The 12,418-nt window shown below is 35.2% G+C and overlaps 1 protein-coding gene across 7 annotated transcripts in view; it reads left to right on the top strand.

Annotated features, from left to right (window-relative positions):
• ADGRB3 (adhesion G protein-coupled receptor B3) overlaps positions 1-12,418 on the top strand; it is a 443,727-nt gene that overhangs the window by 166,359 nt on the left and 264,950 nt on the right. For 6 of the 7 annotated variants that reach the window (XM_030946507.1, XM_030946501.1, XM_030946506.1 and 3 more), the window contains exon 3: positions 11,092-11,202. The exons of the other annotated variant lie outside the window; for it this stretch is intronic. In XM_030946507.1, coding sequence (XP_030802367.1) covers positions 11,092-11,202 — 111 coding nt within the window. The remainder of the gene's footprint in view (positions 1-11,091; positions 11,203-12,418) is intronic. 7 annotated transcript variants of the gene reach the window in all.

Here is a 12,418-nt window from a genome sequence, read left to right as displayed (position 1 = left end):
TACTCTTGACTGAATGCTGTATAACTTCTGTGGTCAGGATAGTGGGTTGTTGTCTGATTTTTCTGAGCTTATGATCTCCTCTGCCTTATTATTTTTTTTTGAAGTTACCTGTTAATCACTTAAGTGAATATGAAATATATCTAATCTGTTCATTATGGTGGTAGTGTTGGAGCCATGGTTGTATAAGTACATACCTATATTTCTGCTGTTGGTTGGACAGTTAAAATAAGTCTCTAGTGAGCATAATTTAATTTATTGTTCAGAATTTTTAATGTAATTATTCCACTCTACATGCCTACAGTAGACTTCTTTCAGGTAACTAAATAATTAGGCTTTTCAGAGAGCCAGCACAAAAGAGGCAAAGGCCTAATTTGAGAGAAATTCGATTTTTTGTTTGAAAATAGTTTTGTATAAAAGCTGTTTTATTGAGCTCTGTAGGAAACTCATTATTTTCCAGCCCTTTCTAGGCAGCAGAGTAGAGGCATTTGGAGACATTTGTAGGCTATCTGTGGGCAGATGTGTAAGCAGCACTGTAGATTATTCAAAAAAAGGTTTCTAGTTAGGAGCAGTAGGATGAGATTCAAGTCTCCTAAAGACCATGATATACATCCCAGTTACAGGTCTCTAGCTGTAAAAGGAAAGTCTGTTTGCTCTAAGTAAAACATAACGAGCTGCAGACTTCTCCAAATTATATTAGGGGTTTTTTTTATGTCCATAAGCAAGAGGTCATTCTGAGAATGCATTTATGTAAGTTACAGAGATCCCAGGGTAATGAGTATTGCAAACTCTATCGTTCTGAGTGTGGAATGAAAGACCTTCACTGAAAAAAATCCCTGCTTGCAATCTCCACACATTCATATGTCTTAACTATTGGCATAATTTCTGCAAGTGATGGTCCATGGTGAGCTAAGACAGCTTTTAGGTAGCCACATTGCATGTCATGCTGACAAGCTGAAATGAATTATGTAAGAGGTATCCTATGTAGCCGTCATGGAAGAGACACTTGTAAAAGATCCTTATTATTGAGATGTGTAGGAGAAGCTCTATAGAGCACACTTCAGTTAATCATTGTGGAGGTCATAAGGTATGGATTGCTGCAGTAATACTGGTAGGACAGGCATGAGAATTTTAAGTGATTCAAGTGTGTACTATCACACCAGAATGTAGGAATAATAAGAATACTAAAATCAATTATTTTGATGTTTGTTGATGAAAGAAAAGCATGCTCTTCCACCTCTGAGGATGTACCACTTCAGTAGTGTCATCCCCATAGTTTTCCCTATGAGTATCAATGTTGTGTCAACTAGATTGTGTTTTCAATTGCTCTCTAATTTAATCAGTGAAGTGGCCCAAAAGGCACTTTGCTATGATAGAATAGAAATCTCTGGCATGGCTGAAAAACAGCATTTTAAAAAGTTTTTTGAAAATACGTATGTTCCAAAAGCCAGCATTGTATTGATGGGTCTCAGAGTAATAATCTATGTGCTTGGTAAACCTGTAGAGCATCATTATCATAGTCTCACTAATTCTAATGGATTCATCTGCTCAATCCAGTAAAGTGCTAAAGTGCTGTTCCTGTGTTAAGAGCAGTACACTGTGATCAGATGGATTATGCCTATGAATACATCTGCTCCTAGGTCAAATCTTCTGCTCTTTTTTTTTCAATTAATTTATATTTTGACATAGGGTATTTTTTCTGTTGTTAAGTAGGTGAGAAATCCCGCACTTCAGTTGTTCTTTAATGCAGACTTCAGGGTGAGCTTCTGTAAGAGGTGTTTGACAAACTGTGCTTTGTTTAGCTCAGATCTGCAGCTGAACTGTTAGTTTGCTTTTATAGAAGCATTGCATGGGCAACACCTGCAAAATAAGCCATGGTACCCTCTGACACTGGCCCATGGAGCTAGGAAGGACATGTTAGCATATGCACTGAGATACTTTTTCAAGTGTGGATTATGCAGTAAGAGTGAAGGAAAACATTGGGTTTTAGCCTCAGTGAGATATTTGACTCCTTAAAAGTATTAAATGAATTGTCTGACTCTGAAATCAGAATTTCAGAGATATAGAAAAGTGCTTTTCCTAAAGCCAGTGAAAACATCTAATTTATTTCTAAAAAAATCCTAAAATATGTAAGTCCGAGATTTTCTCTGATAGTTTTTGTTTAGATCTCTTGTGTGCTTTTCTGCTTAAAATCCTGTGCATGTATTGCTGAAGGAAGGATTTAGATTTATTTTAAGATTCAGATTTAGTTATTTAGCGTTGAAACAGGCTCTCTAGGGAAGTGATGGAGTCATCATCCCTGGAAGCGTTCAAAAAATGTGTGGATATGGGCACTCAAGGACATGGTTTAGAGGTGAACATCATAGTAGTGCTGGGATGATGGTTGGATTGGGTGATCTTAGAGGTATTTTCTGATCTTAACAATTCTATGATTCTATGATTGTGAAAATTGTATCTGAGGTTTAAATTTGAACCACTGGGTTTCCTCTCATTTGTGTTGTCTTTTCCCATTAAGTTTATTCTATTGACTAGAGAAGAATTATTTATGACTCATATTTAAGACCACAGGTGTCCCACAGGAGTTCAGAGAGGACTTATGGCACCATAAGGTACCTTTTAAGAGGTTCCAGGTCTGTTTTGGAAACCACTGCAACACCCTTTCTATCAGGGCAGTGCGCCATACACAGATCTCCCATGATGAGCTGGGTGGAATAATATGTTTGAAACTGTATGTGTGTGTTAATTAACCTGCAAGTGACAGCTGGCAAGGGCACATACCCTTGTGAACTGCTTATATAAACCTCAACTCAGAGTAGTAGGTCTCTTGTTTTGGTAAACACCTTCTCAGCTTACAAACTTTAGTCTGCCTGGGTGGAATGAGGCCATTTTACAACAGCCAAGGCTCTTGTCCTTTACTTTTATTCTTCTCTTCTCTGAATAAAATGTAGCAGCCATTCATGATGTCTGTATACAAAACAGCCAGCTTTGTGGTATCACAGACGATAAAAATGTAATGTGCAAAATTCACATCCAGCAACACTTCTTCCATTTTTTATTATTTTCTCATAAAAACAATTTAGGAGACTTAAACAAGGACAAGAAAATGCTCTTAAAAAGGCATGCAATATCATTTAGCTTCACCTAGAAGATTTACCGTTCTAAAAAAACATCCACACTCAGTTTAACTGTTCTTAGTGATTACAATTTGCAGTACCTGTTATTTAAAATATTGATTCTTGTTCCTTCCCTTCATACAGCTTTAGAATCTTTCACAGAGCGTAAACTTCCCTGTCAAAAATTCATAGATAATTCATCTCCTATTTTAATGAGTGCTTCTATCATTTAGAAAAGATTAGGCAACCATCTGCAGGAATGTCTGTGCTAAATAGTTGCAGGGCAAGAAAATAGGCTAGATGTCCTTGTGAGTCCTGCTTTCTACAGTTTACTTCTTTTTCAGTCTTTCTAGAACAGAAAATAAGAATTATTGAATTCAAGAATAGCGTAGGAAATTACTGTTTGTTCTCAGTCATCATCTCTTGGTTTTTAATTGTACAGAACACTAAAGAGGCACATACTGGCCTGTGTGTAATAACCACGTAGTTTGCTGCAGAAAACAGAGTGTTTATATAAAATGGTGCCATTCTGAAATAACTCCTACACTGAAATAACTCCTAACCATATCAGTAATGCAATTAATTAAATATATGGCAAAAGCAAAATACTTAATGCAGAAGTAAAATAGTATGAAATATAAAGAAGAAATTAAGATCCTGAAGAATTGTTATTATACAATGATTTAAAATTTTAAAGGCTACACATGAATAAGTTATTATAGTAGAAATATTCAAATGATGAGAATACTACAAGAGAATGCATTAAAAGCGTTTCATTTTAAAAAGCAAAAATTTCTAAAGGTAAGCCCCTGTGCTTTCATTCTTTAATGTGTTATTTCATTCATGAATCTTTTGAGAAAACAGTATGGAATATGAGAGAATAACATACTGCTGTATTTTCAGGATTTAAATGTTAAACTTGAAAATGTAAAGTGCTTTTATCAGTATTGGTAATTTCATTTGAATACAGCCATCTTGGGATGCATTATTTGGAAAATATTTGAATGGGAAAAATGTGAACTACAGAGTATCTTCTGCCTACCTGGCCATGATAATTAAAAATGTCAGATTTGGTAGATATAATTAGGGGTGAAGATGCAGTTTGGGCTTCCATCCACCACTCCTTTTCCTCTTTGCTTAGTTATAATTCTGCAAAGCCCAAAACACACTACCTGCTATGGTGACATTTTACATTCATTTTGAACAGGTATGAGTCACTTTACCAGATTTTTATGCTCAGTTTCTCCTGCCTAGGTGTATGGTGATGAGCAATTGGGGCCAGGAAGGCAAATAATAGAGTTTGCACAATTTCAACATTCTCTGCACATTGAAAGTGAAGAAACATTACATCTTTATGATATTCTTCACTGATCAAATCTGTAACCATAAGTAAACAGGTTCAGATCCCACTAAAGATAATGGCTGGCCAAGAGAGTCACTGCAGAGAAGCACAGAGAGACAGCAGATTGCATTGCCATGAAAAAGTCTTGCTCCTTGGGATTCGTGCTATCATTTATGTTTTAATTCAGCAATATTTCATTTCTTATGTCATTAAAAATACCAGCAGTAGTATTAATCCAAAGTTATGTCCTAGGAGTAAATGGGTCTCCCTAGAGATGAATATAAACTAATTACCTTTGTACAATGTGTAGACTGTTTAGAATACATAATTGTTTTCCCTAATTTTTTGAGAGATGAAAGAATGCATACGTATATGTATTAGGATATCTCTGTCTACAAGAGAAATCTTGTATCTAATATCTCACAAATATTTACCCGTCTTTTATTTGATAAAATGCAATAATTTAGTACAATTTAAAAAATATACTGTGTTAGTGCAAATGATTTTGCCTTTCATATTTCCATTATCATAAAATCCTTTCCATGTTTTCATGAGTACTAGCATATTTTTCTCACTGTCTTCATGAATACAGCTCAGTTCAGATCTTAATTCACTCTATTGAAAGAAATTATTCCATTCAGTTTGAAACTGATCAAAGCTCTTCTATACTGTTTTGGAGAGCCAAAAGGGGACTTTTTATGGGACCAGGATCTACGTAGGAAGTAAGCAAAGGCTGTTTTAAGAACATTTTCCACGTTCACTTAGAAGAGGTTCCCATGGAAATCTAATTCAGCTAATAGTTACGTTACCCTTTTGGCAACTTGCCTGCCTCATGAGGAAATATCATTTTAAGGGGTTCCCATAGAAAGCTATAGCTTAAATCTGTACTGCAGAGTGATGGTATTCACTAATGCCCTGAAGCTCTGTGTTCTGCCAATGCAGCATTAGAGAACAAGTGCTTCCTTGTGGGGTCTGGGTACTCTGCTACAGTGAGAATGCTCCTCAGATTTCCTTCTGTCATAGGGCTTACTGTAAGGGGAAAAAAAAAAAAAAAGGGAGGGGGGAAGAAAAAAACCAAAAAAAAAAAAAAAAAAAAAAAAAGCCCTGCAATTCGTGTTTTATTCATTTTGGGGGTTTTGTTGGGGTTTTAGTAATATTCAGACCTACAAAGGAATAACTAAAAATAAAGAAGAAAACAAAAACCCCTCAGTCCTTTGAACGCAGTGATATTTATTATGTATGTATATATATGAGAGATAATTTTATAATGAAAATGTAACAGAAAGTCACAGCTTCTTAAGTCAATGCAAAATTGTGCTTCTAAGTCAACACACATTCTGCCATCTAGTGACCAGCAGAAATTGTACTGACCAGTTGCCAATGCGATGAAAAACCCCAAGTACTGCTACCGCTGTGTGTCTTTGTGGGAGAACCTCTAAAATGGGTCTAAAAATGTGTAGAAAACTTTTTCATGGTCTGGGAAGTCAGAAATTGATCAGATCTGCTGAAATTAGTTAATATTGCTGCCCAAAATTTGATTTAAACAGACTGATTCTTTATATATTTCTGTAGTCTTCTTTCTTCCTTTCCCCGTCTCCTCCTCCCCCTTCACCTGGGACTTACATCAGCATTTTGCATAATTTCTGGGAAAAATATTTGTGTGTTAGCACAGAGAGGATACCATGCTACTGTATGTGAGACAATTTGCATTATTGCACATTCTGGCTGCAAGACCTATTCTGTTCATTCAGCAGTCAAGAGTAAATGAAAACACTTGTTTGGCTAGTTACAGTTCAGGAGTGGGTAGGGTAGTATGAAACACACTGCTGGAGCATTGTGGGTGAAAGAAAATGACAGTCACTTTGGGGAGTCAACTGCCTCTTTTTGCTGTTAAGGTTTTGAAAAGCTTTCAGGAAACTGCTCTACTTGTTCTGGTACAAGCTGATGACACTCAGCAACTCTCAGAAGTTCCTTGACATTGTGTGTGTCCCAAGGGGGTAACCCTAGAGGTCTCAGAACCACTTTTTTTTTTTTTTTTTGTAGTTCATTTATGATGTCATCACCAACTTCTATGATGAAAAAGGCTTTTTATATTAATGCCAGTGTGTCCTGCACCATAAATAGCACAATTCATAGTAGATGAATAATACATTTGTCCTCTGAAGTTCCAATGAAATATGATAAAAAATAGCCATAAAAGCCAGACCAACATGGTTTATAATGTCATCTGATGACTAGGATATATATGTTACAAATATATATGTTACAAATATCATAAAACAGCCTTAAAATCTGTTTGATATTTACCTTAATTTTAAAGAATATCCACTTGTCAAAAAGCAAAGACTTGGTGAGTAGAACCTTGCAAAGCTGGTATTTTTCTTTTGTATTTCTCAGTTGTCCTAGTTTGCATTTGTACACTGTTAACAGATTTTTTTCTTCTTTATTCCTACAGAGAGCACATGGCAACTCTCTCCTCTTCTAAAAACGCACACCTACACTGGCCGCAAGATTTTAGCTTCTCCTCTAAAAAACTAAAAAGGTTACTCAATAGGAATAAAAATTCCCATAACATAACATAACATAACATAACATAACATAACATAACATAACATAACATAACATAACATAACATAACATAACAATAAAGGTAAAGCCAATGGGACTAGTGATAAGAGCTGTAAATAATACCAAACTGTAAACTTTGGAATTGCAATTTTTTGTTCTGTCCAAGAAGGCATGGGACTATATTACATGCCTCTGCTTATATGTAAAATGAAATCATGGAATCAGATGATCATTTAGGGTGGAAAAGCCCTCCAAGATCATTTCCCTTTGAACAAACACCACCATGTCACCTAAACCATAGCACTAAGCACTGTGTCCAATCATTTTTGAACACTTCCAGAGATGGTGACTCCACCACCTCCCTGGGCAGTCTGTTCCAATGCTTAACCAAATGATAATGTCACATCCATATTGAAATGTATGCATCACTAAAATGCTTTGAAGTATTGATCCATTATGACCAGCTGAGGAGCAAGCAATAGGCATCCTATTGCAGTGATCCCTTGTGCTTCCATAGCCACCAAAGGACCATTGACAGCAGGATAAATTCTTTTATCAAATAATGAAACCTGGGGTTTTCTACCACAAATGTTTGGAATGTGTTATGATTTATTATTAGTCTTGGTCTGTTTAAAATGATTCAAGGTTCCCCATAATGCTATTTTTATTTACATTTTGAGATATTTATGGGTTTTTATCTTCATGCTGTGTAGATTATAGCATTAACAATGTAATAAAAAGGCTTAAAACCCTTGCATGTTTCCAGGCCTAACTTAGAGTCACAGTTTCAATTTCTGAATTAGACCATGCACCTATTTGTTGCTGAAAGGATTTGCTTTCCCCCTGTATTTAATGAAACAATATTATTAATATCAATGTTAGAGATAAAAGAAGAACTGCCCTGTTTCACCCAAATAAAATTTAGGACAGACATCACCAAAAAATTCTCTTCAGAAACTAATGTCTACAAAAATACCTTCTTCTGGGTTAGAAAACTTATTTTCAGCAGCAAAAACTAGGTAAGAAGAGTGAGAATGATAAAAATTAATTTACTCAGAATGTCAATTCAAATATCCAATATTATATCCAGATATCAGGTCTTGAATCATGCTGACTTGACCTTGCAGGACACCTCTGTGCTATAACACTGCCTACATTAGGATGGTTCTTACCACCTTTCCCACATAAACAGATCCTTGAAATTTCTGTGCCATTTAGTCATACTCTAGACTGACTTGGGTTAAAATGCTTTCCCAGCCCAGACAGCGTTTAGATACTGCCTCTCTGTGAAGTATTGAGGGGAAAAAAAACAGCATAATGGGTTCACCTTCTGTGTTTATTACCTAGGATCAGAAAATAAAGGAAAGTTTCATTCTATTTAGTATTTGTTGCAAACTTAAACAAGATATTATATTAAAAATGCTTCATAAAAATGAATTACTCTTAAGCTTTTTAGATTAAACAATTTTGAGATCATTGTTTCTACTTATACACAGAAAGTGGACATTTCTGATCCCATTACAAAAATGCACTTGACCCTTTTTTTTTCTCTCATGAGGCTTGAATTTTAATGAGGTCTTACCCATGCCAGTACATTGCATTTCCTGGTACCGCTTTTGTTCTCATGTGGCATTTGGTTAAATACTTCAGCTGAATATGAAAATAAGAGCATTGCATAAGTCTGGTTCCATATTTTTTATAAAACTTTTAAAAATATTTTTATCTGGGTAATGAAAAATTTATCTTTAATATATACTTGCTATATAAATGCTTAGTATATCAAAGGGAGATTAGCTGAAAAGTGCATCTCAAAGACCATCAGCACTACTTGAGGCAAATTGAAAATATTTTGTTGCTTAAGTGGAAAAATGAAAAATCCAAGGCATTATAATCATACTGAGTGGTATTTGTAACTCCATCGTTATGACTGGAGCTACGTCAGGTATTATCCACAATGCAGAACACTGATCTCCCAGACATCCCTTTGCCTCTCCACCAGCAGTCTCTGTCCTGCAGGACACTGCATGTGCCCGCACCCAGCACAAGATGCTGCAGGACTGGGACCAGAACATTCACCACCTCCCTGTATGCCTCTGGAAAGCCTTCCTCTAGCAAAGGTCTCCCATTATTGCACTCTGTAACTTTAAAAGTAAAACTAAGTTTTCTGCAAGAATGGTGCCATACCCTCTAAATTGCTTGACAAGGAGAGATCATGCAGGCAGCAAACTCAGAATAAACACACCTCGCTGTGACAGCCTCTTCAGGGGAAAAGCTATGTAAAGTCTCCTGCCATTACCATGCTATTAATTACAGCTTAAATGTGTCATCTGTACTGCACCTTGTAAAAATTGTAAAAAATATTCTAATCACAGTTTGCTTTAGAATATTAATTGTAATAAGAGATTTTCCACAGAATCAAAAGCTATCTTAAATCAGAGAAGCTGTAGAAGAGGTGTATTTTGGAAAAAATTATTCATAGAATTTTAACACACATATGTATATATACACATACATATATATATTATATATTTGCATGTGTGTATATACATATATAATTTAATTATATTTATTTCTGGGATGTATTAAAATGTTGAATGTTTAATCCTCAAAATATATTTTATTAATTATATGTTCAGATATTCTCTTTAGAATATGAACTGCATTGCTGTTCTCAAATGAATAATTAAATTTATATTTTAAGTGGTGCCAGTAATGAATATTTACAAAAAGAAACGCTGATTTGGAGAAATACATGAATAGTTTACTAGAAAGGAAAAAAACCTCTTTCTTCCGATTGACCCCTTAAAATAAGTTTACCTTTTATTGTTTCTTTAAATAGAAATTTTAATGTTTTAAATGATTTATCAAGACAATGTGTTTGCAAATAATATTTATTAGGGATATTTACATATCACATAATGTTTTGTGGTTTTTGAGGCAGAAAGGTAAGTTTTATTATCTTCATGCTTTTACAAATTGGGGAGAATTTTGAATTTTGCATTTGCAAGGTAACCTTCCAGCAGAAACGTATTTTTTAATGTTTGTGTTCCTTGTGTTTCAGACACCTTCTGCCTCTTCAGAAACTTTATGCGATTGTAGTTGAAGTAGTTTCAATGTTACACATTTCCCAGCACAAGCTTCCTGAATTAGAGTCCCAGTTTTTGGGGTGTTTTTTACAGAATATTTAGCACTGAGCTGCAGACAGCTGTGTGTGCCTGGGAGGATCATAGGGAACTGTGCTGAAGATACAGCAGTCCCCCTCTAAGTGCAAAAGACTTTCTGTATTTCATTACAAAAATGAAAAGTAGAGCTAAGGTAGAAGTCTAGGAGGTTTGCACAGGACAAGAGAGGGTATATGACAGCAGTGATAACAGGATAAACAACTAAAGCACTCATCTCATACACTACGGGGCTTGATGTCACCGATCTTTTCATAGGTTTTCCCTATTAAAATCAATGTGGAGAGTAAAATACAATCTATAGTCTTTTTAACTTAGACGTTTCAGGAAGGAAGCAGATCACAAGCACTTGTTCTGCTGTATTCAACCTAAGAAATTAAACAGTTCATTGGCTAAATTATTATAATTTCCCACTGCCACCATTCCCAAAGATGACTTTTTATCTCTGTTGAAGGCTTCATCAGCCTGAAAGATGAGTGCAGAAATAGAAGTCCTCTGGAGGAGCAGCAGGCTCTGCCACACAACAGCAATGTCTAACACTGTCACAGTCATTTTCTGGTGTGGTGTGCACGGATTTAAAATAAAGGAATAGAATGTCTGCATTTGAGTAACTGTTTTTGTCCCGTGTCATACAGCTGATTTATAGAATGTGTCACTACACTGAATGTTGGTTTATAAAATAAAATTATATTGGAAAATCTGCAGACATAAATTTAAGTATTTATTGAAAGCTGAGTGTAGCAAAGTTAAGTTGATGTTAACTGCCATGATCACTTGCCTGACTCTTGCCAGCAACTTCCAGGTATGTTTAGGAACATATTGCATGAGACAGTATGTGACTGTTGAGAAATGTCTACACACAAGCTTTCATAAACCTTTATTCTGTCTTTAGAATTTGGAATGATGGGAGATCATACAATTAAAAGTCAGCGACCTCGATCTGTTCATGAGAAAAGGGTCCCTCAGGAGCAAGCTGATGCTGCTAAATTTATGGCACAAACTGGTAATACATTAGTTACATTTTTTCTATTTACTGTTGTTAATTTTAGCAAGACCACTGCATGTTTCCATAATCTTTTGCTGCATATTTGTCAGTTTTCTAAGCTGATACTTTTTTTGAATCATTTATTTTTTTTTTCACCAGTTAAAGTCCATAAATAAAGTAGCTAAGAGTTAGGTAGATCATGCAAAAACATGCACTGTGAATGTGAATACTGCATCATTTAGTGTAAGCATGAATTTCTTAAGTAGTAAAAGCAGTCTCACATGTACAAACACAGGACAGCTCACTGTGACATGCTAACATTTTTTCAAAGATGTTAAGAACATGCTTTAGAATTTCTTTATAAATAGACTGTCTAATCCCAGCTTTAGGCTTTTATCAAATTAATTAACAACTGGGGTGACTTTAATGTGCATGCGTTCAGCATTTGCTATCTTTGGCCCAGCACAATGCTCTGTTCTCTAGTTTCCAGATTCATAATTGCTAAATGAAATTGGCCGTAAGTAGATTTTAATTGAATGTGCAAATTATCTAACAGTTTTCATCTAAAACATATTTTCTAATTTTGTTTGAGCAACTTCATCTTCTTTATCTAAAGATACCAAGATGATATTGGAAACATGGAACTGAAGTAATTAAAAAAAAAAAAAAACCTGATTAGCCTGTTTACCAACAGTTACCACAGCTGTCTTTGAGGTGAATGATAAAATTTTAGTGGTGAGTTGAATTAAGCTCTCATACACCAAAACTACTGCCCATTTTGACTTCAGTAATGATCCATGTATCTGTTGGTAAAAGCTAACTCTTTATTGGTACCCTACACACTTCATTCCAGTAAGTTACTGAGTTGACAGTCTTGTGCCCCATAATTGTTGTATGGATTTGAATCAACTTCCTCTGTATCCCATAGTAACTAACCTAGAATATATGCCTGCATCAGTCGTACATAATGCTTCCAGTTTTTATGCACTTCAGTAAAAGAGCTATAATTGCTTCTAGATATGTTGCATGTTGACTTCCTTAGTGGTAGAGTGCTTCACTTAACAGATTTGCAGAAATCAGTATATTGAGCAATCTAAGTATAGCCAATCAGTGTAGATCTGTTTGATAACAAATTTAGAATAGGAAAAAGTCTGTTTCCCTCATATTAATCTATAGGATTGCTTTTATGGCTAACTCCCAGATACTACTGTAAGCAAATGCAGTGGAAGAAGGG

Source organism: Camarhynchus parvulus, chromosome 3 (genome assembly GCF_901933205.1).
Source record: "Camarhynchus parvulus chromosome 3, STF_HiC, whole genome shotgun sequence".
Taxonomy (NCBI): domain Eukaryota; kingdom Metazoa; phylum Chordata; class Aves; order Passeriformes; family Thraupidae; genus Camarhynchus; species Camarhynchus parvulus.
The sequence above is the reverse complement of the archived record's forward strand: the minus strand, read 5'-3'. Positions and strand labels throughout refer to the sequence as shown.